We start from the raw sequence: 27,608 nt of genomic DNA, 5'->3' as shown, positions 1-27,608 counted from the left end.
CTCTCATTGGGAACTCTAACCCCTCTGTGAGAACTAACCCTTTTAAACCCTAACTTCCTCCCCTGAACCCATTAGTACAATCCCGCTGCCCTATTTGTGCCTGCCTGAAACCAATAGGGGAAAGAGTAGGTATAGAAAAAAACAAAAGTGAGAAGAGACTCCAAATGCATCTTTACAGCCATGCCTCAAACTCCTGGGAGATGGAAAAGATACAGTGGCTTTCATCATACTCTCGAAGACCCTTGAGCGAATCTTGTATGGTCGAGAGTCTCAGGCCAGACTCTTAACCTCTCTGGGCCTCTGACACCTATCCATAGGAGGCTGAAGGGAGATGACAGTGGCTGTGCAAACTGCCCAGACTATTCCAAAGCCAGGGCATGGGCTGCCAAAAAAGCCACCTGTGCCTTAACATACTGCCCCTTCCTTCCCTTCTGCCCGTAGGCCAGGCTCCCGGTGTCCAGCCTGTGACTTCCTGGCAAGGTTGAGTGGGCTCCAGCAAGAAGGGCCAACTGACCTTGTTGGCTGGTGTGCTAATCCCCTCCAGATGGGCTGGTGGCTTGCAATGAGGGCCTGCTGCCCAGTGCCGACTCTGATCCTGGTGACCATGTGTGGCAGTGTGTGACCCTGTGCAAGGAGTGACCACATCCAGCTTCTTCTTGCTTTGCTCCTCCCCACTGTTGACATTCTTAGCAGCGGTCCCAGTTCAGGACTCTTGTCCCTAGTGACTTTTTTTGTTTTGTTTTTTGGTCTATTTGTGTTGCTAGGCTAGGAAGATGCTCAGGCTTGGCAGACCCCAGAGCAGCAGGCCCACCCACCTGTCAGCCCCGTCCCGCTACACCTGCCAGTCCCAAAGCAGACCTCCTAACCTCCTCCTCCAATTGGGGGAAGGTGTGTGGGGGGGGTTTCTGGAGCCTGTAAAGATATGTGCGCCAAGGACAGGACTTAAGAACATCTCCCAGCATCAAAAGGGCAGGAGGTCACACGAAGGTACCAGCTTCCTCTCAGGAAGGACTGAGAGATTTGGGGAAATACTTCCAACACAACAGATGCCCCAAGCGAGAGAGAATTCTTTCCTAGCACAGCATGAAGCAGGGAATGAGTGACAAATCCGAGACCCTTGCACTTGCCTCCCTCCTGATGGGGGGAAGAGAGGAGGGGAGGCTGGCTAGTAACCACAGCTCCCACAGTGAACAGGACACATGCAAATGTCACCATTCTGTGAAATATAAAAGTCCATATAAAGTGTCTTTTCTATCACTTCCTGAGCTCCAAACAACAATAGTTTAAAAAAAAAATAGGAAGAAGAGGGTAAGCCCTTTCTTTCCCTCTCCTGATGACAAAGATGAGGCTTTCTGTCTCCTGGACAAGCACACACTGAGTGTCCCCCACTCTGATCCTCTGTGGTTTTGTCAGTCTAATGGCCTTGGAAAGGGGACAGTGGGAGAACACAGAGGCTCTGGGCTGGTGGGCTGGAGCAGGGGCCCCTCCCTCACAAACAAGACTGAGGTCATAAGGTCACCACGGGACGCTGTTAGGTTTATTCCAGGGAGAGTAGGTGCCCTTAGGGAAGCAAGGAAGACGGCCAAGGTCACCAGGTGGCATGGAGCCCAAAGAGGGGCCTGAAGGTTCTACACAGGCCTGTAGGGCCTGAATCTGATAGACTGAGCAGCTCAACCTTCTGGCCCAGCTCAAGGGGCTCGGCGCGGTCACTGGTGTAGCATTTTCCGTAATTCATTGGGCTCTGTGATGGGCATCGAACAGGCTTGATTCTCACATACATAGGCGGTGGCCCGGTCTTCTAGCCTTCGCAGGGTACTCAGGAAGGGCAGCTGGCGGGACAGGAAGCTTGAGGGGTCACCGTCAGCTAGAATCAGCACCTGAGGCAGTGGCAGAGGAGACAGGGTCACTGGGAGAAGGGTGCTGGGTATGGCAGAGCAGACTGAGGGGTGTTCTTTCCTTGGGCTTGCAGAGGGGGGGGGAGAGCAGAAGAGGGGAAAGGGCAGCACAGCAGGAGGTGGGGGCGGCTGGGCTCACAGGGACAGGCACCTTGTTAGGGATGTAGATGGAGTGGACGCACTGCAGCAGAGCCTTGGTGTCCTTTGCCTGGGGGTCTCCACAGATCACAATCTGGCCAGAATAGGAATGTCATTTCAGGGTCAAATGAGAGAGGAACTGGGCCCCAGAACTACCAGGATGTCCCTATCCTCCTCCTACCACATTCTACAGGATGGACATTCTTCTCAGCTGCCAGGAGGCTGCATATGGCAAGGAGAAACACACACACACACACACACACACACACACACACACACACACGAGGAAGTGAATATACAGTGTCAACATCTATAGTGATAGAGATACATACAGAAGACTTGATACACTAGAACACGCAGAGACACACCACAGTCATATATAAACACAGCAAGTGCCCAGGGAGAGACAGATGCCACACACACAAATCTCACACACAAGTGTGCACACACGAACAGGCAGACATGAGCAAACACGTACTAAAAAGCATACCAACGCTAATCAGTAAGGCAGCCACACACAGAAACACATCTCCAGGGCATGCACACACACACACACACACACACACACACACACACACACACGCCACACTCAGAGACAGAAATAATCAGATTGATCGGCAGAGTGGTACTGAGAAACACTTCACCAGCCACCAAGGACCCATATTTAGCCCCTGCCTCCTGCCCCCATTCTCTGACAGGCAGTCACAGGCACGTGCCTGGGCTGAGGCTTGTCTCTGCAGACAACACCCTCCCACAGACACCTCCTCTACAAAGATCCACCTTCTGTGCCCTTGCACACTCAGTCCTAGGACAACCTTCATGTTCCTATCATTGGATGCAGCCCCAAGTTCCCTCCTACCCTGGGTCACAGCCCTCAAGTGCCCTCCACCCCACCTGCTTGAGAGTCTGTTGGTGGGCTGACAGAGCTCGGACCATCTCTGGCAAGGCCACCGGGACACGGCGCATGCGCTCAGAGAAGGCCGTCAGCAGGCACACACACTTGTCCATCCAGTCCTTGTGGCCCGTGAAACCGTGCAGCCGAAGCAGGTTGTGGGCTGACACTGAGTTTGCGCTAGGTTCTGCGCCATCCTGGTCTGCAGGAAACAAGAAGGCAGAGGGGAAGAGGAGAGGGTGTCACTAGATTTTAGGATGCTAGCCCAGGACTGAGACCAGGGGCTCCAGGAACTGGATGGGACAGACACACTGCTCTTCCATGCTCTGACATGCATTCTCTCAACTCCTCTGCTGAGCTCTGGGTCTCCAGGCCTCTGATGCCTCTGTTCAGCCACCCAGCCTCCTGAGTCAGAGTAGCCTTAACCTTGCTGACTCAACCCAACCTTCTGGTTCATCTACAAGTCCTGTTAGGGCCTGTGGCCAAATAGGTCTCAATCCTTGCATGTTTTCCCATTTTCTATTCTGTCCTCGGTCATGCCTTGGCTGATACTGCCCCAACGGAATGCCATGAATGTCATCCTAGTTGATGTCTGTGGACCCTGAGCTCATCCTGTCTCCACCACTGTCTCCTTTCACTGAGCCAGCACAGGTCATAATCTGCTTCAAACCTTCCTGAACCACCTCTGCCTTACCCTGCGGGCTTCAGCACCCTCCTTTTACCTTGACTCTTGCTGCTCCTCTCCAATCTGGCAGCACTTACCAGCCTTTTCTAAACCTGTCACAGACCGTCCCATGTTTAAACTCTCCCAGAAGTTGTTCCATGACAACCCAGCTTGTCTCCCAGCCCTGGGTGAAGGGACACCCATCTCAGATTTAGTCTGATGTCTTTCAGGCTGAGCTAAAGAGCCTCTGTGGTTCTCTCTCTTGATCATTTTATTCATTCAGCTCATTGTTAACTGCAAACCTACCATATGCCAGGTACCAGGGATGCAGCAGTGACAGAAAGTCTCAGGGTGAGACAGGGCAGGCCCCTGGTAGATGATTCCATGATTATTAATGACATGTGGTATTACTGTATATTCATCATCTCCCCTCCCACATCAAGCTTACTGAGAGAAGGGACCAAGTCATCCTTGTTCAGTATTTGAACCTGTGGATGTCGGTGATTGTACTAAACATGTTCACAGAACAGCTACAACCCTGTGGTAGTATAAGATTGGCTTCCTTTGGAATATTAAGAAACTGAGGCTTGGGGCTAGTGACCTAGTTCAAGGGTACAATACGTGCTTAGATGTCTTGGATTGGAGTCTGTTGTACTCTAATTAAGACAAAACAAAACAAAAGAAGGGAAGGCTCACAAATATCAAGAAATCACCAGTCACGTGGCTAGTAGAGAGCCGTGAGCCCCATACTGGCTCTTCTGCACCCCACTTATATAGCCCCAGCCGAGTCCAGGACCCTAGGCCAACCCAACCCCATACTGACCATCTTTCAAACGTAGGGGCAGGCCGTCTCCCAACTCGGCCTCACTGCAGAAATAACCGCCACCCCGGGAGTCCCAGAAGAGTCTGTCCTGCGTGTCCTGCAGACGCAGAGCCCACTCGAGCCAGGCGCTCTCCTGGGATGCCTCATATAGGTCCAGCAGACCTCGCACCACGAAGGCGTAGTCCTCCAGGAAGCCCCAGCAAGGCGGAGTGCTGGGGACACAGGAGAGAAAGAGGGGCTGGGGACAAGCTTGTGGGTGGGGTGGATGTTTTTCATGCATTTTCTTAGTTAATCCTCAAAATGCACCTCTCTAGCCTGAAATCCTATCTACTTGGGGAGGGGGTGATAGAGGTTCAGTGGTTCCAGGAAAGCTCAAGTTTAAAGAAAGGTCATGAGGGGCCCGGAGTTTGGCCTAGTGGTAGCGTGCTGGCCTACCATGCACCAAGAACCCTGGTTCGATTTTCTCGGGTACCACATACATAGAAAAAAGCCGGGAATAGTGCTGTGGCTCAAGTGGTAGAACTCTAGTCTTGAGAAAGCCCAAGGACAGTACTTAGGTCCTGAGTTCAAGCCCCATATCTGGCAAAATAAATAAGAGGTCACAAGACTCTATCTCAACCAATGGCTGGGTATAGTAGCACATGGCTACCATTCCAGTGTCTCAGGGAAACACAAATAGGTGGTTTGCCAACCAGGCTGGTATGGAGATAAAGTAAGACCCTATCTCCAAATGAACTCACATGGACAGGGGTGGTAGAGTGGCTCCAATGATAGAATGCCAGGCAAGTGTGAGACCCTAAACTCAACCTCAGCTACCAAAGAAACAAATACAATTTCCTTCTCCTATGGCTGCTTTCAGCCCATTTCCCAGATGGGCCCAGGGATGCTAAGAGCATGCCACAGCAGGCATGTGGCGGAGTGAGGATTGACATCTCTGCCTGGGGAAGCAAAGGTAGGCTGGGAATGCCCCGCCAGCCCCCACCTGTGCTCCAATGTCCCCCCAGTGCCGGCGTAGCACATCCGCTTCAGACGACCACTGGCTACGTCGAACATGTGACGCTTGAGGAACTTGGCACAGTTGGTGGCATAGTTGATTAGCTTGTCTATGCCCAGGACAGCTCCCGTCACAGCAAAGCCAGATACCATCAGACCTAAAGAGAGAGGGAGAGGCCCAGGAGTGGTGAAAAGCAGCCAATCTTAGACTCATTAAATCAAGGCTGGTGCTCTACCCCTTGAGCCACACCCCCTTCTAGTTCCTAATTTTGCTGATTAGAGATTTTTAGTCTGTGAGCTTTTTCTCTCCATGCTGGTTTTTCAACTTGATCCTCAACATCTCAGCCTCCTGAGTAGCTATAGGATTGTAGGCCTGAGCCACTGGAATGGCCGTTCATTTGTAAATTAGTGTTAGGGAAGCTAATGAAGGGAGAAGACTGGGAAATAGAAGGGGATTGGGAAGAGGGGAGCTCTGCAAGCTGGATAGAGTTTCAAACAAGGCTGGCCCACCATTCCAAGCAGCCAGCATCTTGCTATCCAGGTGTGGCCTGGGCCTATGTTTCCGAGCCTGCAGGAGCTTCTCTAGCCCTGTGTTGAGCAGAGTTCGAACAGCCTCTACATCCAAACCAAAGCGGGCAGCCGTCAGCTCCAGCGAGTAGCGAACCGTCAGCACATTCTGGCCCTGCAGCTCCCCCTTGGGGTCCTAGGGAAAACAACAGGCCTTGACAGAGGGAACCCAAGCTTGTAGCACGTCTAAGACGCCTCCTCCTGTGTCCCCAGAAATTCTCACCTGAGTAGGACTGATATTGCCAGCCTCTGTGAGTCCATAGTGCTTCATGAGAAGCTGGCCGGAAGTCAGTGGCTCGGTGGCTCCTGGCACACTGTCTGGGAGGAGCTGCTGGACCTCTTTGACTGTCCACACGTAGAAGGCACCTTCTTTGGGCCGCATGTTCCGCTCTGGGGGTGAGTCTGCATCTTCAGCACTGTAGAAGCCTCCAGACTATGGGTAGGGAAGAGTTGGCTAGCGTCAGTGCAAAGAGCAGTGGAGGTTCCAGTCCCACCTACAGCCGGCCTCTGCCTGCCCCTCTGGACACATACCCGGTGGATCAGACTCCGAGCTACATAATGTAGGATACCTTTGGCCACATCAGAGTAAAATTCATCACCAGAGATCTGTTGGGGTGGGGGTAGAGGGGGGGAAAGGCTGTAAGTAGAGGCAAGTGGAGGTAGCTCAGTATATAAGGAAGGCATTTTCCCAGGAAGGTGGATAAGGAAAGCCTCGTCAAGGCATTATGGGAGGGAAATTAAGGGCCGATATGAAAAGGGAGTCACAGTGATTAGGCAAGGCAGGGTTTGGGTCACCTGAAAGGCCTGTGCATAGGCCACTGCCAGCTGCCCCTGGTCATACAGCATCTTCTCAAAGTGTGGAACATGCCACTGGCGGTCCGTGGAGTAGCGGTGAAAGCCCTGTACCAGGCAGGAGGCAAGGCTAATGACTGGTCCCAGTTTTTGTCCCCAGCCCACAAGCCTCCACTGCCCCTCTGAGAAATGCCCAGTCTGCCCTCACCTGCCCTACATGGTCCCGAATGCCTCCATTAGCCATCATTTTCAAAGAATGCAAGGCCATCTGCTGGGCCCGAGAGCCATCCTGGCTTATTCGGTGACTGAGCCAGTAGGAAAATAGGAAAGTCAGGATCACTGTGGGACATAAAGAACGTGAGGGTGAGAGGAGGAGAGGTATGTGGGGGGGTGTTAGGCGGCCTCCGGCCATACACCAGAGGTCAGACCTTGATGGACAGTTACTACCCACATAAGTAATATGAGTAGGTCAGGGTCACTGGGTCACTGACCAGGTTAGAAGATCATCGTGTAAGTCAGATCAGAGGGTCACTGTTTTTGACTTTATAGATTCTTATTGACAAGCTAGAGGTAAGGAGATCATGGTTGTCTAGTTATAATCAACTAGACCAGAGGTCAGAAGACCACAGGGCTGGAAATGTGGCCTAGTGGTAGAGTGCTTGCCCTCGCATGCATGAAGCCCTGGTTCCATTCCTCAGTAGCACACAAACAGTAAACGCTGGAAGTGGCACTGTGGCTCAAGTGGTAGAACACTAGCCTTAAGCAAAAAAAGCTCAGGGGCAGTGCCCAGGCCCTGAGTTCAAGCACTGTCACTGCCCTACCCCCCAAAAAGATTTTTTGGGCCAGGAGTGTGGCCCAATGGTAGTGTGTTTGCCTAGCATGCATGAAGCTCTGACTTTGATTCTTTGGTACCACATACTCAGAAAAAAGCAGAAGTGTTCCTGGGGCTCAAGTGGGAGAGCACTAGCCTTGAGCAAAAGTGTTCAGAAACACTGCCCACGCCCTGAGTTCATGCTCCAGGACTGGGGAAGAGTAAGAGGAGGAGGAGGAGGAGGAGGACCACCACCACCATGGGGCCTGGTAGTACATACCTGTAATCTCAGCACTAGGGAGACTGAGGCAAGAGAAATGAGCTAGTAAATGTAAGTTCAAGGCCAGTTGAGGCTATATCAATAAGAAAGAAAGAAAGAATGAATGAATGAATGAAAGAAAGAGAGAAAGAGAGAGAAGGGAAGGAAGAAGAAAGGAGAGAGGGAGGGAGGGAGAAAGAGAATGCAAGAAAGGAAGAAAGAGAGAGAGAAGGAAAGGAAGGAGAGGGGGAGAAACAAACAGCAAGAAAGGAAAAAAGAGAGAGGTGAAGAAAAAGAAAAGAGAAAGAAGGGAAGGAAAGAGAGGGAGGGAGAAAGAGAAAGCAAGAAAGGAAAAAAAGAGAAAGAGGCCACAAGTTTGGCCTAGTGGTAGAGTGCTTGCCTAGCATGCATGAAGACCCGGGTTTGATTCCTCGGTACCCCACATACATAGCAAAAAAGCCGGAAATGGTGCTGAGTGCTAGCCTTGAGAAAGTCCAAGGACAGTGCTCAAGCCCTGAGCTTAAGCCCAGGACTGGCAAAAAAAAAAAAAAAAAAAAGAAAAGAAAAGAAAAAGAAAAAGCTGGACGTGATGCTCCTGACTCAAGGGGCAGAGTGCTAGCCTTGAGCAAAATAAAGTCCCAAGGACAGTGTCCAGGCCCTAAGTTCAATCCTCAGGACCGGCAAAAAGGAAAGAAGGAAAGAAAGAAAGACAGGAAAGAAGGAGGGAGGGAGAAAGAAAGAGAACTCAAGAAAGGAAAAAAACAAATTAAGAGAGAAAGGAAGAGAAAGAAAAAGAGAGAGAGAGAGAGAGAGAGAGAGAGAGAGAGAGAGAGAGAGAGAGAGAGAGAGGGAGGGAGAGAAAGAAAGAAAGATGGGTGCTGGTTGCTCACTCTTATAATTCTAGCTACTCAGGAGGCTGAGATCTGGTGACTGAAGTTTGAAGCCAGCCTGGGCTGACATCTTGAGATTCTCATCTCTAATAAGCAGCAAAAAGCCAGAAGTGAAGCCTAATGGTAGAGTCCAGCCTTGAATGAAAAAGCTAAGTGACAGCTGGAGCTGGAGGCCCTGAATTCAAGCCCTAGTACTGGCATTAAAAAAGCAGGGGAGAGGCTGGGAGTTTGGCCTAGTGGTAGAGTGCTTGCCTAGCATGCATACGAAGACCTGGGTTCGATTCCTCAGTACCGCATACATAGAAAGAAGCCAGAAATGGTGCTGAGGCTCAAGTGGTAGAGCTCTAGTCTTGAGAAAGCCCAAGGAGTGTGCTCAGGCCCTGAGCTCAAGCCCAGGACTGGCAAAAAATAAAAATAAAAAAAGCAGGGGAGAGGGAGGAGTTTGGCCTAGTGTTAAGAGTGCTTATCTAAACCAATTCCTCAGTACCACATACATGGAAAAGGCCAGAAGTGGTGCTGTGGCTCAAGTGGTAGAACTCTAGCCTTGAGAAAGCCCAAGGAGTGTGCTCAGGCCCTGAGTTCAAGCCCTGGGACTAGACGAGGGCGCGGAGGGGGAAGCCCCTGACCAGGACAGGGTTCGAAAGACTGGATCTGGGAGTGAGGCCTGGGGCGGGGGCAGCCACTGACCTGGTGTTGGGAACTTGGGGGCTTCAGCAAAGCCACCATATTCCTCATCATAGCCCTCGTCCAGCTGCTGGAAGCAGCGGCTGTTCATGGTGGAGGCCGAGGGTGGCAGCTGGCGGTCACCCATGCTGATCTCTGATCGGGCCAGCAGGGCTGTGGTGACACGTTGGCTGTTCTCCAGCAAAGTATTCTTGTTCTGTTTCCACTGAGGGAGGCGAGGGGCACACCGGGGGATCAGCCTGAGGTGGGGGGAGAGGTGCCCTGTCCCCTCGGCCTAGTTTCAGTGCTCCCCTGGGGACAGGTGCTCACCTGATCCCGGATCCTCAGTAACACCGTGCGGAAGCCAACTCGGGTCAGGCCATCTTCAGGGGGGAAATAGGTGCCTCCGACAAAGGGCTGCAGGTTGGGAGTCAGCCACACGTTCATGGGCCAGCCCCCACCACTACTGGTGGCCTGGTGGAGACAGTGGGGGGGGTCAGGGGAGCCACTCCAACAGGTAGGCCAAAGCACTCCTGTCGGGAGCCAGCTCACCTGCACAAATGTCATGTACACCTTGTCCACGTCAGGCCTCTCCTCCCGGTCCACCTTCACACTGACAAAGTCCTCACTGAGCAGGCGGCCAATCTCCTCGTTCTGGAAGGACTCCTCCTCCATCATGTGGCACCAGTGGCAGGTGGAATATCCCACTGGAATGGAGATGGGGGGGGAGGCTGAGCCGAGGAGACAGCCATGGCGACCCCACAGCCAGACTGAACAAGGCTTTAACTTCCTAACTCCTCTCAGGGGAGCCCCAGAAAGCCAGGAGAGGATCCCCTTAACCACTGCCTCTCTCTGACCTCCCCACCCACTTCCCTTCCCTGAGTCCCCCCCCTTACCTGAGAGGAAGATGGGCTTGTTTTCTTTCCGGGCCTTGTCGAAGGCCTCCTGTCCCCAGGGGTACCTGGACCCAGAACAAGAGCTCATCACTCAACAGCCCAAAGGATCCTGAGACACCCCCACCCCCACTGCCTTGAGGCCACCAGAGAGAGACTCACCAATCCACAGGATTGTAGGCATGTTGTAAGAGGTACGGTGACTTCTCATTGATCAGGCGGTTGGGGGTCTTCTGGGGTGAAGGTGTGGGGGCGCTAGGCCGGCTTCCTTTCCCTCCGGCAGGCATGGGCACTGAACTATTGACCGTAGCACTTCGGTCCTTGTCCCGGGAGGAGCTTCCCCTGGTCCGGTGGGGTGGTCACACAGGTAAGGGCCGCTCCCCCTGCCCACTCAAGAGCGGATCCTCCTCCTACCCCACCCCCACCTTCAGAAATTCCCTCCCCCAGAAATCCTTGCTCCCAGACCAGCTCACCTTTCTGAACCACGGGGGAGACCGTGGCCTTTGTGCTCCCCCTTATGTTTTGGGGGGGGTGAAGCGAGGTGGCTCATTGGGGGCTCCCTGCCAGGTTAGTCTCCCCCAACTTCTCCGACCTGGCGGTAGGAAGATTGGCTGTGAGATAAAGGCGGGTCACAATGGGCAGAATGGTCCTTCCAGCTTCATTCTGGGCCCCCTGACCAGGCCCCTCCCCCACAGTGGTGTCACTGTGGGCGTCTCCGGCATGCCTGAAGTGTGACCACTGCCAGTGGGGAGGAATTAGATCTGGCATGGGCAGGATGTGTAGGCACTCTGTTGGGTCACACACATAGGTCACATCTCAGGGACTCCAGCCTGGGGGCTAACCAAAATAATAACTCGACACTGGGCACTGTTGGGAGACATCCATGGACATTAAGGATTAAAGGGGGACAAGAAGGGAGGGCAGAAGAGGGGCCCAGGTGGAGGGGCAGACCCTGAGACAGGCAGGGTGAAGACAGGACCAGGCACAGAAGGGCCTCCATGCAGGCTCTGCAGATCAGCGCCAGGAGTACCTGGGGCTCATGGCAATGCCCAAGCCAGCTCTGACCAGCAGCAGGCTTCCTTCTCACTGCATGCCCAGCATGGCTGCTCTGGTCGGGCAGCGCAGCGGGCAGGCTTGGTGAGAGGCTTGGAGGGGCCCATCCTTGTTGGGACTCTGGCTCCCTGTCTGGTCTCCCAGCGCCGTCCGGTGGCCAAGTGTGGAAATGCAAGCTAATGGCTCAGGCTCAGGAGGGCAGGGTGGATGCCTGAAATTGGGCTGGGCTGAAGGAGGCCTTGCAATTGAAAGGATGACCTTTACCACAGAAAGGGACATAGGGTGCTAGAGTTAGGGAATTTCAGAGCTTTGGTCTATTTCTTCACATCCCTTTTACAAGTGAGAAATAAGGCTCAAGCCCCGCTGCCTGTCTTGCCTCCCCATCTCAATCCCACCATTGTGGTGTCAGGTCCTGCCATGGGCTCCGTACATATACTGGCATTGGGTACACAGAGACAAGGCTGCTCCCCTCAGATGATGTTGCTCACAAACTGTTGAGAAAGACAGAGATGAACTGGCTCACACCTGGAATCCCAGTTACTCAGGAGGGTAAGATCTGAAGTTGGTGGTTCAAAGCCAGTCCCAGCAGGAAAGTCCATGTGATCATATCCAATTAACCACACACACACACACAAAAAAAAATTGGCGGGGGAGGGGGCAGTAGAAGTGTCTCAAAGTGGTAGAGTACCCGTGAGTACAAAAGACAAAGGACAGGGCACAGGCTCTAAGTTCAAGCCCCAGTACTGGCACCAAAAAATAAAATGAAATAGGAGCTGGGAAGGTGGTTTAGTGGCAGAGTGCTTGCCTGGCATGCATGAAGCCCTGGGTTTGATTCTTCAGTACTACATAAACAGAAAAGGCTGGAAGTGGTGCTGTGGCCTAAAGCGGTACAGTGCTAGCCTTGAGTAAAAGTTCAGAGACAGTGCACAGGCCCTGAGTTCAAGCCCCACAGTCACCACCATCTCCAACAACAAAAAGAAGTAGACAGGAGGAGGATTGGCTATGTGGCTCGAGTGATAACATCTGCCTTGTAAGGCTCGGAGTTCAACTCGCAATACCACCAGTCAATAAATACGTTAATAAATAGGTAGCAGGATCTACATATACAAGGGCCCTGCCCTGTGACACATCAGCCAGTTAGAAATGAACTGCAGAAGGCCAAAATGGCTAGATGACAGAGAACAAAGGGAGACAGGTAATAAATGAGGCTAGGAGGCCAAGGCAGGAGCCAAGACCTGGGAGGACATGCAGATGAGAAGAAGGGGATTGTTAGAGTTGCTTTGCTCTAGGTCTAGTCTCCTACTTAGAATATTCCACCATTGTCGCTCTTCCTCCTCTAGATTGAACAACCTCATCAGCTTCTGCCACCTGGCCTGGCAGAGAGATACATCTTTAATGCCCCTAGCAACCTGTCATGGACCCAAACCACAAAAATGTCCCCTGCCTGGTCAGCCCTCTCAGTCAATCATAACCCCCCCCCCAATCTATAAGTATTAGGTACTAGCTTCTGCTTGAGATGGACCCCTTTTTCCTCATGAATAAAACTCCGTGTTGATGTGGAGCTGCCTCCTGTCTTTCTCTGGCCTTTTTCAGTCTAATAGGGATATTTTGTTTACTCATTTTTCTCAATTATATTTGCATTATCTTTCAATAGTTGGGCAAAGATGTTACCATTTCAACAAACAAGTTTATGCATACATGCGTCTTGATCGATATCACCCCTGCTTGTTTCTTTAGAGAAAGGGTCTCACTATGGAGTCCAGGCTGGCCTGCAGTGCTCATGATCTTCCTGTCTCAGCTTCCTGAGTGCTGAGACTACAGACGGGTATCACTGTGCCCAGCTTAGACAAAGGAATGTTCGATGAGAATAGAAGAAAGCTATTGGTTGACGTCAGTGAAGAAAATGGCCCATAGGGGTCTGCATTTTGGAAAGAGCCTGCAAACTTCCATGGGGAAAGGACTGGAGCCAGGAAAGGAGGAGTAAAAATGTGGGAAGGCCACAACAGTATGGGGACCAGGGCAGATACAGAGAAAGCTGGACTGGAGGACAGAAAGAAACAGCTAGACTTCCTAGGAGGAGAAGGAGGTGTTAGGGATGATGGCAGACGGGGTAATTCTTTGAAGAGGGCAGGAGACAATGGTCATGAGGTCACTACTTTTTGTAAAATATATAATTTTGTTTTTATTATTGAGGTGATATACAAAGGGATTATTTCATAAGTTACATACATAAGGAGTGCATTACCTTTTTATAGTCATCCCTTCCTTCGCTTTCTGCCTTTCCCTCTCCCATCCCTACCCATAAGTTACATAGTTCATTTTCTTTTTTTTTTTTTGCCAGTCCTGGGCTTGAGCTCAGGGCCTGAGCACTGTCCTTGGACTTTCTCAAGGCTAGAGCTCTACCACTTGAGCCTCAGCACCACTTCTGGCTTTTTTGTATGTATGTGGTACCAAGGAATCGAACCCGGGTCTTTGTGCATGCTAGGCAAGCACTTTAACCACTAGGCCAAACTCCCGGCCACATAGTTCATTTTCTACACCATGATTGCATTTGTTCACTCTTCCTCCCTCTCTTTCTGCACTCCCCCCCAAGTAATAACACTACCACCACCACCAACAACAACAAAACTCACGTTTCCATTTCCTGGGATTCATGTTAATAAATAATATTTTAAATGTTAAGAGAAGTCACACCTTTGGATTTCTCCCTTAGGGTGCTCTTCGTTAGCCTTACTGCTTGTGTGTGAATACCTAGAGTCCTGTATGGTCATCATATGCATTTATATTTTAGATCTAGCTTTCATACATTAAAGAAGCCTTGTACTGTTTGTCTCTCTTGAGCTTGGCTTATCTCACTTAGCGTGATTTGGTCTAGGGCCATCCATTTCCCTGAAAATGACATAATCTTATTCTTTCTAATGGATGAATAAAATTCCACTGTGTATTAGTACCACGTTTTATCGATCCACTCATCATCTGTTGTAAGGCATCTGGACTGTTTCCATAACTTAGCTGGTGACTAATGCATCCCTGAATCTGGATGCTTAAGTATCTTTACTATATTCTGGCTTATTAGACTCCCTTCTCTGGGTAGATACTCAAGAATGGTATGGCTGGGTCATGGGGAAATTCTTTTTTTTTTTTTTTTTGCCAGTCATGGGGCTTGAATTCAGGGCCTGAGCACTGACCCTAGGCTTTTCTCAAGGCTAGAGCTCTACCACTTGAGCCCTAGCACCACTTCCAACCTTTTTCTATGTATGGGGTACCGAGGAATCGAACCCGGGTCTTCATGCTTGCTAGGCAAGCACTCTATCATGGGGAAATTCTATATTTAGTGTTTTGTTTGTTTTTTTGAGGACTCTCCAACTGCCTTCCAGAGTGTTTGTACTAGTTTACATTCCTACCAGAAGTGTAATACAAAGGAACTCTAGTTCCTTCCCCCCAGCCACCCCGACATCCCCACTAGCATTTGTTGTTGGTATTCTTGACATTAGCCAGTCTAACAGGAGTGAGATGAAATCTCTAAGTTGTTTTGATTTGCATTTCCTTTATGGCCAGGGATGTTGAATATTTCCTCATGTGTCTATTTGCCATTCATACTTTTTCTGAGAAGTCTCACATAAGCTCCTTTGACCATTTATTGATTGGTTTATTCGTTTTGGAGAGTGTTAATTTTTTTTTTACTTCCTTGTGTGTGTTGCAAGGTCATTACTTTTGAGATATGCATGTCTGGAGGGGGTGGTAAGGTGTGGGAGCCTGTTTCCTTGAGACTGTCAGGAGACAAATGAGGGTGTCAGGGACAGGAGCTCATTGAGGAAGCAATGCAGGGAAGCCGGAATGGAGACAGGGCTCATATCCAGTCTGGTGGAAATGAGAAAGCCAGGCCAGGGACTGGGCAGAGTGTAAGATCAGGGAGGGTCCTGAGCTTGCAAACGTAAGGTGTGTCAGTGGCTTATGCCTGTAATCCTAGCTACTCAGGAGGCTGAGGCCTAGACCATGGTTGGAAGCCAGGCTCAGCAGAAAAATCCTCAAGACTTCATATCCTCAATAGACCAAGAAAAGAGCCAGGCTGAAGTGGTAAATATATATATATATATATATATATATATATATATATATATGCCAACTAGGATGGCCAGAAAAGGCCCTTGGCCTCAGCAACTTGAAGCCTGGTATGGACTTGGCCCAGCAATGACTGGCTGTGAGTAGATACTGCTGAGAGGAGTGGGGGGAGGGCAGGGTAGATGGACGTTGGTGTGAGGACATTTGGTGGGAAGATGGGGTCCCCCACCCCAGGGCCACTCCCAACTTCCCCAGAGCAGGAAGCCAGCCTTGAACGTGGAGGCTCTGGAGTGCCGGAAGACTCTGCGGGTGGCTGTGGACTGGGGCAGCTGGGAGGTGAAGGAGTAGAGAGGTCAAGCTCTGAGATCAGGAAGTCAGTCAGGTGGAACTGGAATGAGGTAGGAGCTGGGCGGGGGAGAACACTGAGCCACGAGGAAAGCATCCCAGGAATGAGGAGGGGCAGCCCTAGGCCTGGCAGAGAGTCAGCCTCCAGGTCTCCCAGGAGGAAGGAGGTCCAAGCAGCTTGGAAGCTGGGAGACTGAGATAGGGGTGAAATCACCCCCAAGGGAGCCTCCAGGGAGGGTGAGGTAAGCCCAAAGAGGAATCCTGAACCAGCAAGAAGGAGCCTGACAGAAGACTGCCAGGCAAATCAACACTAGCCGAGGATCACCGGTATAGCACCCCATAAGGAAGACATTCCTGATCCCATTCAACAAGGAAACAGAGGCACAACCCAACCGGGCAGAGTCATTTACTCGAGGTCAGACAGCTTAACCACCTATTAGGAAGCGATTGTCATTAAGTTCAAACCTTGGAGCAAGAGTTTGCCACGTGGGCCTGACTCCTATGTAGGAAATCTAGGCCATCCGGTCTGTAGCCACAGCTCCTTCTCCCACCCTGCCCAGGATGTGACAGCATGCCCACCTCCTCCACACTGATAACGTTGGTGCTTCTGGCCTCCACCCCCCAAAGGTGGAGGGGCAGCAGCAGGCCCCTTGCAGAGCCAGACCCTAAGCACAGAGGACAATGGTTGGGCACACTGACCAGAAGTCAGTTGGACGGTGTGTCCTGCAGAGAAAGGGGAGGGGAAGGGGAAGCTGGATGTCAGGTGAGTCCTCTGTAGAAGGAAGAAGCATGGGGGTTTCTACACCTGGCTAGGCTGCCCTCTCCCCCTCCTCCTGTGCCACATGCCCCCGGCCTGCCTGACCTTTTTCCTGTGCTCTGAACTCCTGGAGGCTGTGCGCTCAGCAGTTTGGATCCCTCCTAGGCCAGCGCAACACTTTGTAGCAGTCAGTCAATATTTGCTGAATTAAACCTGGGCCTTAGCCTGAGAGCTCTGGGCTATAGAGCCAGACTGTCTAATCTGAATCTTAGCCCCATGCCACCCTTATTTCTGAACATGCCACTTGACTTCAACTACAAAGCTGGAGCTAGAGAGGGAGGAGGGAGAGAGGGAGGGAGAGAGAGAAAGAGGGGGGGGCTGTGCCATTGCGCTTGAGATGGCTATGTGCTTGTTTTGACGCTATGCTGTCTCTGCTTTGAGATTCTTACCCCCAAGCAGTGGACAAAAAGCCATTTGGCCATACAAAATGTGTAGCCAGTCCTGAGAGGGAGGCAACAATATTGTCTGCCTTAGAGGCTTGCTGCAATGATTAAATGACCTGCCTAAAGTGCTCAGCACATTAAAATGTACACCACCAGGGTCTCATACCTATAATGCAAACTACTCAGGAGGCTGAGATCTGAGGACTGAAGTTCAGGCAGAAAAGTCCATGACACTTGTATCTTCAGTTAACTACCTAAAAGCTGGAAGTGGTGCTGTGGCTCAAGTGGCAGAAAGAAAGCTTTGAAAGGGGGTGGGGGTGGGGGAGGAGGAATAGACAGTGGCCGGGCCCTGAATTCAAGCCCCAGTACTGAATTACAAAAAAAAAAAAGTACAATAAATAGGAGCAGATTGGTTCTGTTGAAGGCTGGGGGCCGCTGGATCATTCCAAGGCCTATGTGTGCTAAATGAGTGGAATGGTCATATGACTGACAGCTTGGAAGCATCTGGAAGGTGCTTGGAGACGAGGAGATACGGTTGGGGGTTGAGGAGCTGTGATGGAAATAGAGGTATTTCTGCACCCCCAGACTGTTAAATAGTAAATTTCTCCGCAGCCAGCGATCCAAAAAGTCCACTTGGTAAGCTCTGCAGACGTGAGTTCCCGTCTTTATTGTGGGGATGTGCTCTTGGACCCGCAGAGGTCGTCAGTCTCTAGCTTCAGGAGCTGTGCGAGCTTGATGGAGGCCAGGATCAGGATCAGGATGAGCCTCTGGGGGGGCCAAAGAACCTGAAGGTGCTGGCCTGGCGAACCGGTGTAGAACAGCTCAGAGGAAAGGGTTGGTGCTGGTCTGCGGAGCAGGGAGCAACGGCCCCGCGGAGCCCGATGTGGGCAACAGAGGCTGTGGGAGGCTGGGGGGCAGAGGGGCAAAGGCACCGGCCTGCGGGAAGACGCTGGCAGAGGCTGGGAGGCCCAGGCCGGCGGGCACGCTGCTCAGCGGCAGGGGCAGGGAGGCGCTGTAGGTCATGGAGGCCGGGGCTGCAGCCAGGCCCAGCGCAGGTGACCCTGCACGCATCTGGTTCAGGGTGGGCCTGCCCAGCTCTCCCGTGCCGAATGGGTTGGTGGGGGATGGAGCGCTGAGACCTGCAGACCAGGAGGAGGACAGGGATGGGGAGTGGTCTTAGAATCTGACTAGGTCCAGGGTCTGATTGGGGTGGGGGCAGTGACAGCAAGGGTCCCCAGTGCAGAGGGATGGGAGCAGGAGACCCTTACCTGTCAAGAAGGGGTTCCGGGTCTTTGCAGCCTGGGGCGCCTTGATTAGTGAGTCAAGGTTGACCAACGAGGAGGCCGAGGGGCCCAGGAAAGATTCTGGGGTCCGGCAGGGGCGCGCCTCCTTGCTGGGCTGGGTTAGTGGTTCCTCCAGCGCGCCCAGGTCAAAGGTGTCTGGCTCCTTGGTGCCATTTTGCTTAGGGCTGGGTTCTCCAAACAGATCCAGTTCTGGAACAGACAGGTGGACTCTTTGGTGGTGAGGAGAGACCGGCCATGGAAGTGGACAGATAAGCACAGGGGCCCAGGCTCGGAACTTCCCCCTTAGAGCCTCCTACTCACCCAGAGGGCTGCTGGGCTTTCCTGGGGGCAAAGCCTGGGAGTCTGCTGAATCCAGAGGTTTGGCAAGAGTGTGGAAGGTCGAAGTACCAACTAGAGCTGACCAAGAAGGAAGAAGATAAGATGAACTGGCAGAAAGGGCCAGCTCCGAGCTAACCTCTGACCCAGGAAGGGGCCCTCTAAACCCAGGCAGCATCTGCTGCTCTTGGCAGGGAGGTAGCGGGGAGGGAGGGCGACTCAGAAGCCCACACCCTCTGCCCTCCACTTACCAGGTGTGTGGGATGTCTCCATGGAGGCCCCCCAAGGGTCAGCCCCTGCACTGGGGAGTTTGTGACTGGGGGAGTTGGGTGCCCAGGGATCTGAGGGAGGGGGTCCAGCAGACAGCACTGGGGTCCTGCCCCAGGGCTCAGAGGAGGAGAGTGTAGGAAGCAGATCCCAAGGCTGGCTTCGGGCAAGGGCGCTTCCTGAGGGGACTGGAGACCAGGGGTCTGCAGAGGGTCCCCAGGAGGAGCCACTGGGCTCTGTGTTCGGCCTGAGACCTGGAATGGGAACAATAAAGCCATAACCCCAGTCCCGCCAGATCCCTGCCCAGCATGTTCCCAGCCCAGGTTAGGAGGTAGAGGGGCACATTTCCTAGGGAGGATGCAAAGCTGAGGTCACACAGCAAGCTGGAGCCCAAACGCAGCAGTTATCTCAGGAGCCTGGACTCCCAGGGTCAGGCAGCATCAGGGCTGGGCCAGTGAAAGCCACCAGAGGCCATATCCTGGCCCTCAATACCACAGCCATGTCTTAAAGGCAACTGAGGCTTGGGAGGTAAGCACTTGTCCAGTGATTCTCATTTATTTAGGGGAGGTGATGGAAGGAAGGCGCTCTGGGAGAGGGGTCAGCCTGGGAGCTACTTGAGGGCCTGCATGCCCACCTGGGATGTCCCATGGGTCAGCAGAGCAGTGTGTGGAGGGCAGGGCCGGGGCAGGAATGAAGACATCAGCCAAGTCCAGGATGGAGGACTGTGAAGAGGAGAGGCAGTTGTGGCTCAGAAATAGGCTGGGCCCAGAGGGAGGGCAGGCCCTGACCTGCAGCCTGACTCCAGCTCATTCCCTTCTTCATGCGTTTCACAAACATCTCCTAATGATCCCTCACCTCCAGACAGCGCTTCCAGTGTGCAAAACGCTTCCTCATCCATTTCATCCCTGCTTTTCACAACAACCCCATGAGGCAGGTAGGGCAGATGATTTACTTAGTTTACAGATGAGACAGTTGAGGCCCAGAATGGGGAAAACACTTTGCCTGAAGTCACAAAAGTGGGGAGAGGCAGAGCTAGAATAGACCCCAGTCCAGGAGAAAGGGGGAATAAGGAGAAAGATGGAGCTTGTACAACAAGCCACCTCCCTAGGCCACTGTCCAAGAGAACTTGGCCACGGTTGACATGGCAGGAAGGGTCCAGAGATACCCACAGCAGCATGGCCAGCTTTAAAAGACAATCTTGTTCCCAGTCGCGGTCCTTTCCCTCTCCCAGGAGGCCCAAGATATTTAGTGTCTGTACCAGCCCCTAGTCTGTTTTTGGAGGGTTCGGAGAAAAGAAGTACTGGGGTTTGAACTCAGGAACTTGAGCTTGCTAGGCAAGCGCTCTTGAACTCAGTCTTACATTTTCTCAGCTGGCTCTCAACCACTTGAGCCTCCAGGCTTGCTTTTTGCTAATTATTTTGAAAGATAGTCTGCTGGGAGTGTGGCCTAGTGGTAGAGTGCCTACCTAGGAAGCACGAAGCCCTTTGTTTGATTCCTGGGTACCACATACACAGAAAAAGCCAAAAGTGGTGCTGTGGCTCAAGTGGTAGAGCTCTAGCCTTGAGAAAGCCCAAGGACAGTGCTCAGGCCCTGAGTTCAAGCCCCGGAAGATAGAAAGATATAAAGTCTAATAAACATTTTTTTTTCCTGAACAGGCTAATCTCACACTTCAATCCTCCAGATCTCAGCCTTCTGAGTGACTAGAATTACAAGTGTGAGCTGGAATTATCTAGAAAGCACACTGTGAAAAAAAGGAAAAGAGGAGCCATAGACATGTCCCAAATCATAAAATAAGTGGCAGCAAAAGCACAGGGCTCAATCAGGATTCTAATATCCCAAGTTGCAGCCTGGTTCCATCTCATTCCAGGGGACCATGGACTGCTACCTGCCACCACCCCAATTCCCCGTCAATAAACCCTTAAGTAGTGCTTGCTCTACACCAGGCACTGTTGTACATGCTTCACAAATGCAGACACAATTACCTCCTAGACCTGTCTAGCCCACGCCTCCTGGCAAGCTCCCTACCTGGCTGTCTTTTAGCTTCTCCTCTTTCTTTTTCTCTTCTCTCTCGGATTCTTTGTCTCGACGGTGGTGAGCCTCTGCACCATTGGCTACTGGGGAGTCATTTCCTCTCCAGGACTTCACCTCCTGCAGAAGACCGAGAGGACTTGAGGGGGACCTGAACACCAAGACTGGGGTCCAGAAGAGTGCAGTGTGGGAGACACCAAGGTTAGAGCAATAGAAAAGCTGCTTAGTGCACCCCAGCGCCTTCACCAGCACTGACACCAGCGACAGCCCCCGGCAGCTTGGCCCACTCACTACCTTCTCATGCTCCTGCTGGCTCAGGCGCAGAGCCAGCTGCAATTGTAGGTCCTCATCCCTGTGGGAGGCTGGGGGGACTGGCTGTGAGGGAGGAAAAGAGGGCTTGAATTTGACCCAGCGCTCTCACTCCTGCATCCTACATCAGAGAGGCAGGACAGCCCTGCCCAGGGAACAAGGGTAGAAAGACTTTTAGAAATGCCCCACTGGGGGTGAGGAGAAGGGTTCCTGCAGGAAGCTGGAGCTTTCCTTTTCTTCCAGGTGAGGCTCAGCTGTTTTCCTATGTAGTCTCACCAGGTTCCCAGAGGTAATATATCAAAGAAAAGGGTATTAGAGATTCTGTCCTGTTCCCACCCTCACCCCTCCTCAGAAGTACAGCTGATAGAGGAGCAGCAATCCTCAATTTCCCTAGAAATGTACTCAGCATACCCCTCCCCCACCAGGGAGAGGGCTATCCCAAAGACACATTATGTACCCCAGCCATCACCCAATGTCAGAGACCCCTGGAGGTGAGAGGCAGTCCCTGCCTGGGTCAAGCCCAAGGGACACATCCTCTGTGATGTGGGGAGCCCAAGTCTAGGCTATGGAGCAGCCTGGCTCCTCTCATTCCTCTGCAACCCACCAGATGCAGCCGCAGGCCTTACCTTCTCTGCTTCTTCCCGGCTCATGGCCAACGCCAGCTGCAGCTGCAGCTCCTCTTCTCCCGATGTCTGAGGTCGTGCGTGTTCCAGGTCCGAGGCATAGCGGGGGGATGAGGAAGCAGCTGCAACGGGCATCATACCCTCTGGTGACCACACCAAGTACCCACTGGCCCTCCCTTCAGCCTGCCAGGAAACTTGGGGTTCACAGAGGGAAACCAAGGCCATTCAGGACACCAGCAAGTCAGGCAATGTGCTGGGGACCTCATATAGATTTCCTGTTCCTGTGGTATAGACACAATGGCTCCTTTGGCAGGTGGCAGAGAGCTCAGGGGAATGCCTGGCCAGGATTTAATTCAGGCCTCCTAACTCTAGTTCTTGGACTCTTCTAGCTGAATCATATCTGGTTTGGGGCTAGAGGGGTTAAGAAGTGAACTTTAAACAAAATGGCTGGATTACAGTGGCTCACACCTGTAATCCTAGCTACTCAAGAGGCTGAGGTCTGAGGATTGTAATTTGAAGTCAGCCCAGGCAGAAAAGTCCATGAGACTCTTATCTCCATGACACTACCAAAAAAGCTGGAAGTGGTGCTGTGGCTCAAAGTGATAGAGTGCTAGCCTTAATCAAAAAGCTCAAGGATAATGCCTTAGGCCCTGAGTTCAAGCCCCAGGACTGGCACCAAAAGAAAAAAAAAATCAAACAAGGGCTCTGCCTCAAAGCTCTGGGCAAGCTCTGATGGGCTTTAAGAAAGGAGGGCCATTCTGGGCTTCTTAGGCTAGGAAGGCAACCACCATAGGCAGAAGGCTACCACCAGTGGCCGGTAGTAGCTAATCAGGAACTTCCCAGTGATGGTAAATCTGCTGTCAAGGGAGTTCTGTAGAGTAGAGATAACATTAAATGCCCTGTGCCTGGACAAAGAGGTGAGGATTTGGGATTGGTCTCAACAGGTGAAATTAACCCTACGTTACAGATGAGGAAACTGAAGTCTAGTGAGCTGGTGGCCCAGGTCACACAGCTTGGAGGAAGCAGAAAGAACAGTCTGTGTGTCCAGAGCCTTCGTTTTCTACCAACATACCACCTTATCAATGGCACACCGACAATAAGGATTTGCTGAGCACCTGCTATATGCCAGGCTCCATTACCTTCCTTGTCTCACTGAATCCTCAGAGCATGATCCAGCTGGTATCTGGTCATGCGTTGGGGTGGGGGAGGAGAATCTCAGTCACCTCCCTTTCCCAGTCACACTCAGGAGGTGCACTCACAGGTATAGGAAGATGGGGAGCCCCGAGAGCGGCCATCCTCTCCATAGCGGCGGCTGAAGCCCAGCTGCCCACTGCCAATGCCCGTGCCCTCCAGTGCCAGGCGCTCCTTCGTCTTGAGGGCGTGGGTTCGCTCCTGCCGCAGGCGCTCCTCGTCCTTGAGCAGGGCCATCACCTGCTTGACCTTCTCACGCACATTGACGCCCTGGTCCTTGCCGTCCCGGTCGACGTGTTGGAAGTCCTTGAGCGTCTGGATGGTGTAGAGGTTCTCCCGGCACTGGTGGGCTACGCGCTCAGAGCCCGTCTTGAGCAGATAGTCCAGCAGCGTTAGCGCCTTGTACACGTGCCGCCAGTTCTTGCCACTGTCATTGAGACGCCGCCACAGCATGCCCATGACCTCAGCAAAGGCCACCGTGTTGAAGGTCAGGTCGGCTATCTCCGACATGAGCGAGCTAGGGGGTCCCCAGGGGTCATTGCTGGTGGCCTCCCGCACTTTGACCTCTGCCTCAGAGTAGTTGTGCACGATATTCTTCACCTGGCGTCGGAGGGCTGAGGTGGTCATGGCTGGGGACCTGGAGAAGGGTGGCCCCGGCCCCTGGCGGAGGTGGAGGGCCGAGCGCCACCGTCGCCTTGAGGTCACCGTCTCAAAGGGTGGGCCGCCGTGCTCTCAGCAGGGCGGCTCTGTTCTTGGCTTCCACATGAGGCTAAGGAAGAGAAGGGCTGGGATTCAGGGATTGTGATCTACCTCTCTAGGCTCTCAGCCACCAACTGGCGAAGCCCTGGCCTGCCCAAAGTGCCTCTGCTGCCAGAAGTAGCCTTCAATGGTCCCTTTTTAACATTTATATTTGTACCAGCCTTGGGGTTTGAACTCAGGGCCTGGGCGCTGTCCCTGGGCTTCTTTTGCTCAAGGCTGATATTCTACCACTGTTGAGCCACAGCACCACTTCCAGCTCTTTGGATAGTTTAATGGACATAAGAGTCTCATGGACTTTACTGTCCTAACTGGCTCGGAGCCACCATCCTTAGATCTCAGCCTCCTGAGTAGCTAGGATTGCAGGGGTGAGCCGTGGTGCCTTATTTTTCTTACATTCCTCAGCCAGGGCTAGCTCCCATGTTCTTGCTCACTCCAAGATGCTGTAGTCCTCCCCCTTCACCCACAGATGGGAGCAGTGAGAATCTGGGGTGGATCAATGTTGGGCCAAGACCACAAAGCTGTTGAGTAGGGAGAGAATAGCCCCAGGCCTCCCTATATGAACTCAGGGCTCACCTAGGACCCTCGTGTAACTGCCAGGAATGCCCTCCTCGCTCCTTCCTAACTACTCCATTTCTGCTGGGACCTTTCTGAAGTCTCTTCTTCTCTCATATGGCTAATCGTTACAGTAAGCTTCGTTTAGTACCTATTTCCTGGGGACCTTTTCTGGTCCAGGCACTAAGCCAGTCTCAGGTAATATGCTTGACCCACCCATACTAGCTGATCACATACAGATAATCACAGCCTAGAGTGAGTGTGTCAAGAGACAAGGGAGGAAAAAGGAGACTCTCTAGATGTGGCTGTGGCTGAGAGGAGTCGAGTGACTCTAAGGAAAGGCAAGGAAGTGGAAGAAACTATGAAGGCCAGAAGGCCAAGGGAAGGAGCCAGTAGGAAAGCCTGCCTGGCAGAGACCCAGCCTCCCCCACTCAACCACCCACAGGTATACACACAGAAGCATCAAGGATGGCAGGGCACTGCAATCTGCCCATGTCACGTGGAATGTAGGTAGCAGAACTGGGACTGACAGACACCTAGATGTCCACCAGACTAACCCAGTACTTTTTTTTTTGCCAGTCCTGGGCTTGAACTCAGGGCCTGAGCACTGTCCTTGGACTTTCTCAAGGCTAGAGCTCTACCACCTGAGCCTCAGCACCACTTCTGGCTTTTTTCTATGTGGTACCAAGGAATTGAACCCTGGTTTTCGTGCATACTAGGCAAGCACTTTAACCACTAGGCCAAACTCCCAGCCATAACCCAGTACTTCTTATCAGAGTCACCTAGTTTTGGCAATTACTTCAGTGTCCCAGCCTCAGGGTCCCAGGCAGAATGAGAAGTTCACAGAGGGTAGGAGAGATCCCCAAGGCTCAAGCACATGGCAGACTTCTGATGGTCCAAAAAGAGAATCAGGGCCTGTTCGTCTCCTCCCCTGGCCTCAGAAACAGACCCCAGAGAAAAAACCCTCCCAAGAATCTACCAGAAAGCCAAAGCTGACGGCATACCATGGCCATGGCTCTGGAGCTGGCTGTATATATGAGCCCTGCAAGCCTGAGCTCCTCTGCTCCCCCTCCAGGAAACCCCACACAGGTGAAGAGCTCACTCACCCCACAGCTCTCTCCTGTCCCTGCTGAGCTGTACCTCCACTAGTACCCAGGAGGCTGGGAATGGGAATCGGAAGGTTTGTCCTGCTCCAAAGGCCCCCCACCACTCTCCTTCCAGCCCAGCAGAGTGAAGCAAATGATTGCCAGCCAGGCTCAGTTCAAAGACACCCCTCACAAGCCTTGGCAGGTCTCCACCCCGTCTGGTCCCCCCCACCCCCACCACACACACTCAGGGTCCAGAGACTTGGGGTCCCCTGTGACTTAGGAGTGCACCTAGCCCCAAGCGCTGCCTACCTTCTGTTGGCCGCCTGTCTTTCCATCCAGCCAGTGACAGACCTTTTGTGCAAGATGCCACAGCCACAACTTGTTTAACTCCCGCCCTTCCCCCTGGATGTGACTCAGACCTGTCTTCACCTCCTGGGTGGGAGGGAGGCTCGTAGTGGCTCAGTCAATTGGGGAATAGTTGTACATGAAGCCCGCCCCACCGTATGCCCCTCCCTGCTGGCCTCTGGAACTAGCAGAACCTGTCCAGTAATCCTGACTCCACCAGATCCCTGGTAGAGCCTGGCGGCCCGGGTGGGCCTTCCTGGGTGGGGACACTGGTCTTAGTGAGAGGGGGCCCTCTGTGGGGGGCTGGGGTCTCTTCCTGGACTTTGCTTATCAAAAGGAGGTGGGCATTCTCTGCACTGCTCTGCCCATGCTAGGAGAAGGGAAGCATCAGAAACTGGGAGGAGCCATGGAGTTTGAGGAGCCAAGGTAGGAAGGAAGAGGGGGAGGAGAGGAAGGAAGGCGGGAGCGGGCGCCGGGAGCCCTGCCAGGCGTGTTACCAGCAAAAGGGTTTTTTATCGAACACAATATGCTCAGGAATAAAAGGGAGTGAAACACAAACCCAGCTGCCGATAAGGCGGTGGAGGTGGTGGTGGTGGTGGCGACAGCGGCAGCGGCAGCCCCGGGCAGCCGGTATGGAATTACTGCAGTGACCTTGAGCCAGACTCTGTCAGGTGGAGGGAAGGACACTGAGACACCAGGCTCGGAGAGGCCACTTCAGAGATGGGGAGAAGGCTGGAGGCAGGGGTCCCAGCTGAGGAGGGGAGTTGGCTGGGCTGGGGGTAGAGGACTGAGTATAAACCCTCCTGTACATAGCTGGTTTCCCTGAGAACTTGGGAGGGGGCTCTGTATGGAGATTCTCTTCCCAGAGCCCACAGATTGGATAGATCGTGGGGGGAGAGCTAGAGAGATCCCAAAAGTCAGCTTGAAGGAAGCAGATGGCATCTCCAGAGTCAGGGTTCAGAGAGACCAAAAGAACCCAGATCTGTTCAGTCACGTGTATCAAAGTCTCTTATGTGTCCCCATCAACAGCACCCCCCCTCCTACCCTGTCCTCTGCCCTCTACCAGTCCACTGCACACAGTGTGGGGGGGGAATGGCAGACCCCTTCCTGCTGCTGGGGGGAGGGAGAACAGGGAATCTTGCTTGCCCAAAGCTTCTGCCGGCTGCTTTGAGCGTCATGTGCAGGGAGGAAGGAGGACTTGGGGGGGGGATGAGAAAGGGGGGGCAGTGAGGACTGTCATAAAAGATGCTAGGTGCCACCCAAGATGCTAAGTCCCTTTTTGGAGATGTCCCTGGAGAGAGGGAGGAAAGGACTCAGGTAAGAAACCTTCAGGTCCTCCCCAGCCACACCCTACCATTTCACCCCCCCCCCCACCCAAAGCCACTCTGTCTCCTGACCTTCCATGCAAGGTGCTACCACCCCAAGGTGCCCTGGGAGAGATCTTACCTCTGACATGGGCTCCCTCAGCCCCAGCCCGAGCAGCCTCTGCAGTGACCCTCTGACCCGCGTGGAGGGGGACACCACAGCCTGGGGAGCAATTCCAAAGCCATGCACCACTGAACCCTGGTCCTGGAGACCCACCCTCTATGGGGAGGTGGGAACCCTGGCACAAGGGCAGTGTGGGGTCCCGCAGCAGGGTTGGGCTCTTACAGCCAGCAGGCACACTCTGGGAAAGTTGCTCGGCTGGCAGGGCAGGTCTGCCTCAGCAGTAACAGGACCCAGGAGGACGCAGGGCTGGGCGGTGCATTAACCCCTTCCTCTGGCCTGTGGGGCGGTGCTTTAGAGGTGGCCACCCACCCGCCTATGCTGGCGGGGGGGGGGGGGGGGGGCGGTCTGAGGAAGGGGGAGAGGGCTGCAGGTGCAAATCAGGATCTGTCCCATTCCCAC

General features: G+C 53.0%; 2 protein-coding genes across 2 annotated transcripts; both read right to left on the bottom strand.

The window, feature by feature from the left end:
• Positions 1–1,515: 1,515 nt before the first annotated feature.
• On the bottom strand, positions 1,516–11,000 carry Spata20 (spermatogenesis associated 20). The gene is made up of 16 exons (XM_090350995.1): positions 10,754–11,000; positions 10,443–10,622; positions 10,284–10,348; positions 9,940–10,094; positions 9,718–9,861; positions 9,412–9,613; positions 6,973–7,103; positions 6,768–6,872; positions 6,504–6,578; positions 6,196–6,405; positions 5,916–6,108; positions 5,395–5,563; positions 4,413–4,624; positions 2,928–3,127; positions 2,047–2,127; positions 1,516–1,877 (listed from the first exon to the last, which is right to left on the bottom strand). Exons 1-16 carry the CDS (start codon positions 10,828–10,830, stop codon positions 1,707–1,709), a joined length of 2,370 nt encoding a protein of 789 aa, XP_090207121.1. The 5' UTR covers positions 10,831–11,000; the 3' UTR covers positions 1,516–1,706.
• A 5,358-nt stretch (positions 11,001–16,358) lies between these two features.
• Epn3 (epsin 3) lies at positions 16,359–25,927 on the bottom strand. The gene is made up of 10 exons (XM_090350994.1): positions 25,686–25,927; positions 23,046–23,746; positions 21,790–21,908; positions 21,149–21,229; positions 20,852–20,974; positions 19,461–19,548; positions 18,811–19,080; positions 18,545–18,640; positions 18,209–18,433; positions 16,359–18,079 (listed from the first exon to the last, which is right to left on the bottom strand). The coding sequence occupies exons 2-10, from the start codon at positions 23,602–23,604 to the stop codon at positions 17,763–17,765; spliced, it is 1,878 nt and encodes a 625-aa protein (XP_090207120.1). The 5' UTR covers positions 23,605–23,746; positions 25,686–25,927; the 3' UTR covers positions 16,359–17,762.
• Positions 25,928–27,608: the final 1,681 nt, after the last annotated feature.

The sequence above is a fragment of the Megascapheus bottae genome, chromosome 17 (assembly GCF_031878675.1).
Source record: "Megascapheus bottae isolate mThoBot1 chromosome 17, mThoBot2.hap1, whole genome shotgun sequence".
Classification (NCBI taxonomy): Eukaryota; Metazoa; Chordata; class Mammalia; order Rodentia; family Geomyidae; genus Megascapheus; species Megascapheus bottae.
The sequence above is the reverse complement of the archived record's forward strand: the minus strand, read 5'-3'. Positions and strand labels throughout refer to the sequence as shown.

Excerpts from the sequence above, each read along its gene's own strand:
- Spata20 (XM_090350995.1), bottom strand. The coding sequence starts at position 10,830 with ATGAGCCACCTCGCTTCACCCCCCCCAAAACATAAGGGGGAGCACAAA. Across the intron at positions 7,104-9,411 it reads CCCCAAGTTCCCAACACCAG|TGATCCTGACTTTCCTATTT; the intron begins GTCAGTGGCTGC and ends TATGTCCCACAG. Across the intron at positions 6,579-6,767 it reads CCTATGCACAGGCCTTTCAG|ATCTCTGGTGATGAATTTTA; the intron begins GTGACCCAAACC and ends CCACCCCAACAG.
- Epn3 (XM_090350994.1), bottom strand. The coding sequence starts at position 23,604 with ATGACCACCTCAGCCCTCCGACGCCAGGTGAAGAATATCGTGCACAAC. Across the intron at positions 20,975-21,148 it reads GCCAGCAGGAGCATGAGAAG|GAGGTGAAGTCCTGGAGAGG; the intron begins GTAGTGAGTGGG and ends GGTCTTCTGCAG. Across the intron at positions 18,434-18,544 it reads AAAGCCCAGCAGCCCTCTGG|AACTGGATCTGTTTGGAGAA; the intron begins GTGAGTAGGAGG and ends TGTCTGTTCCAG.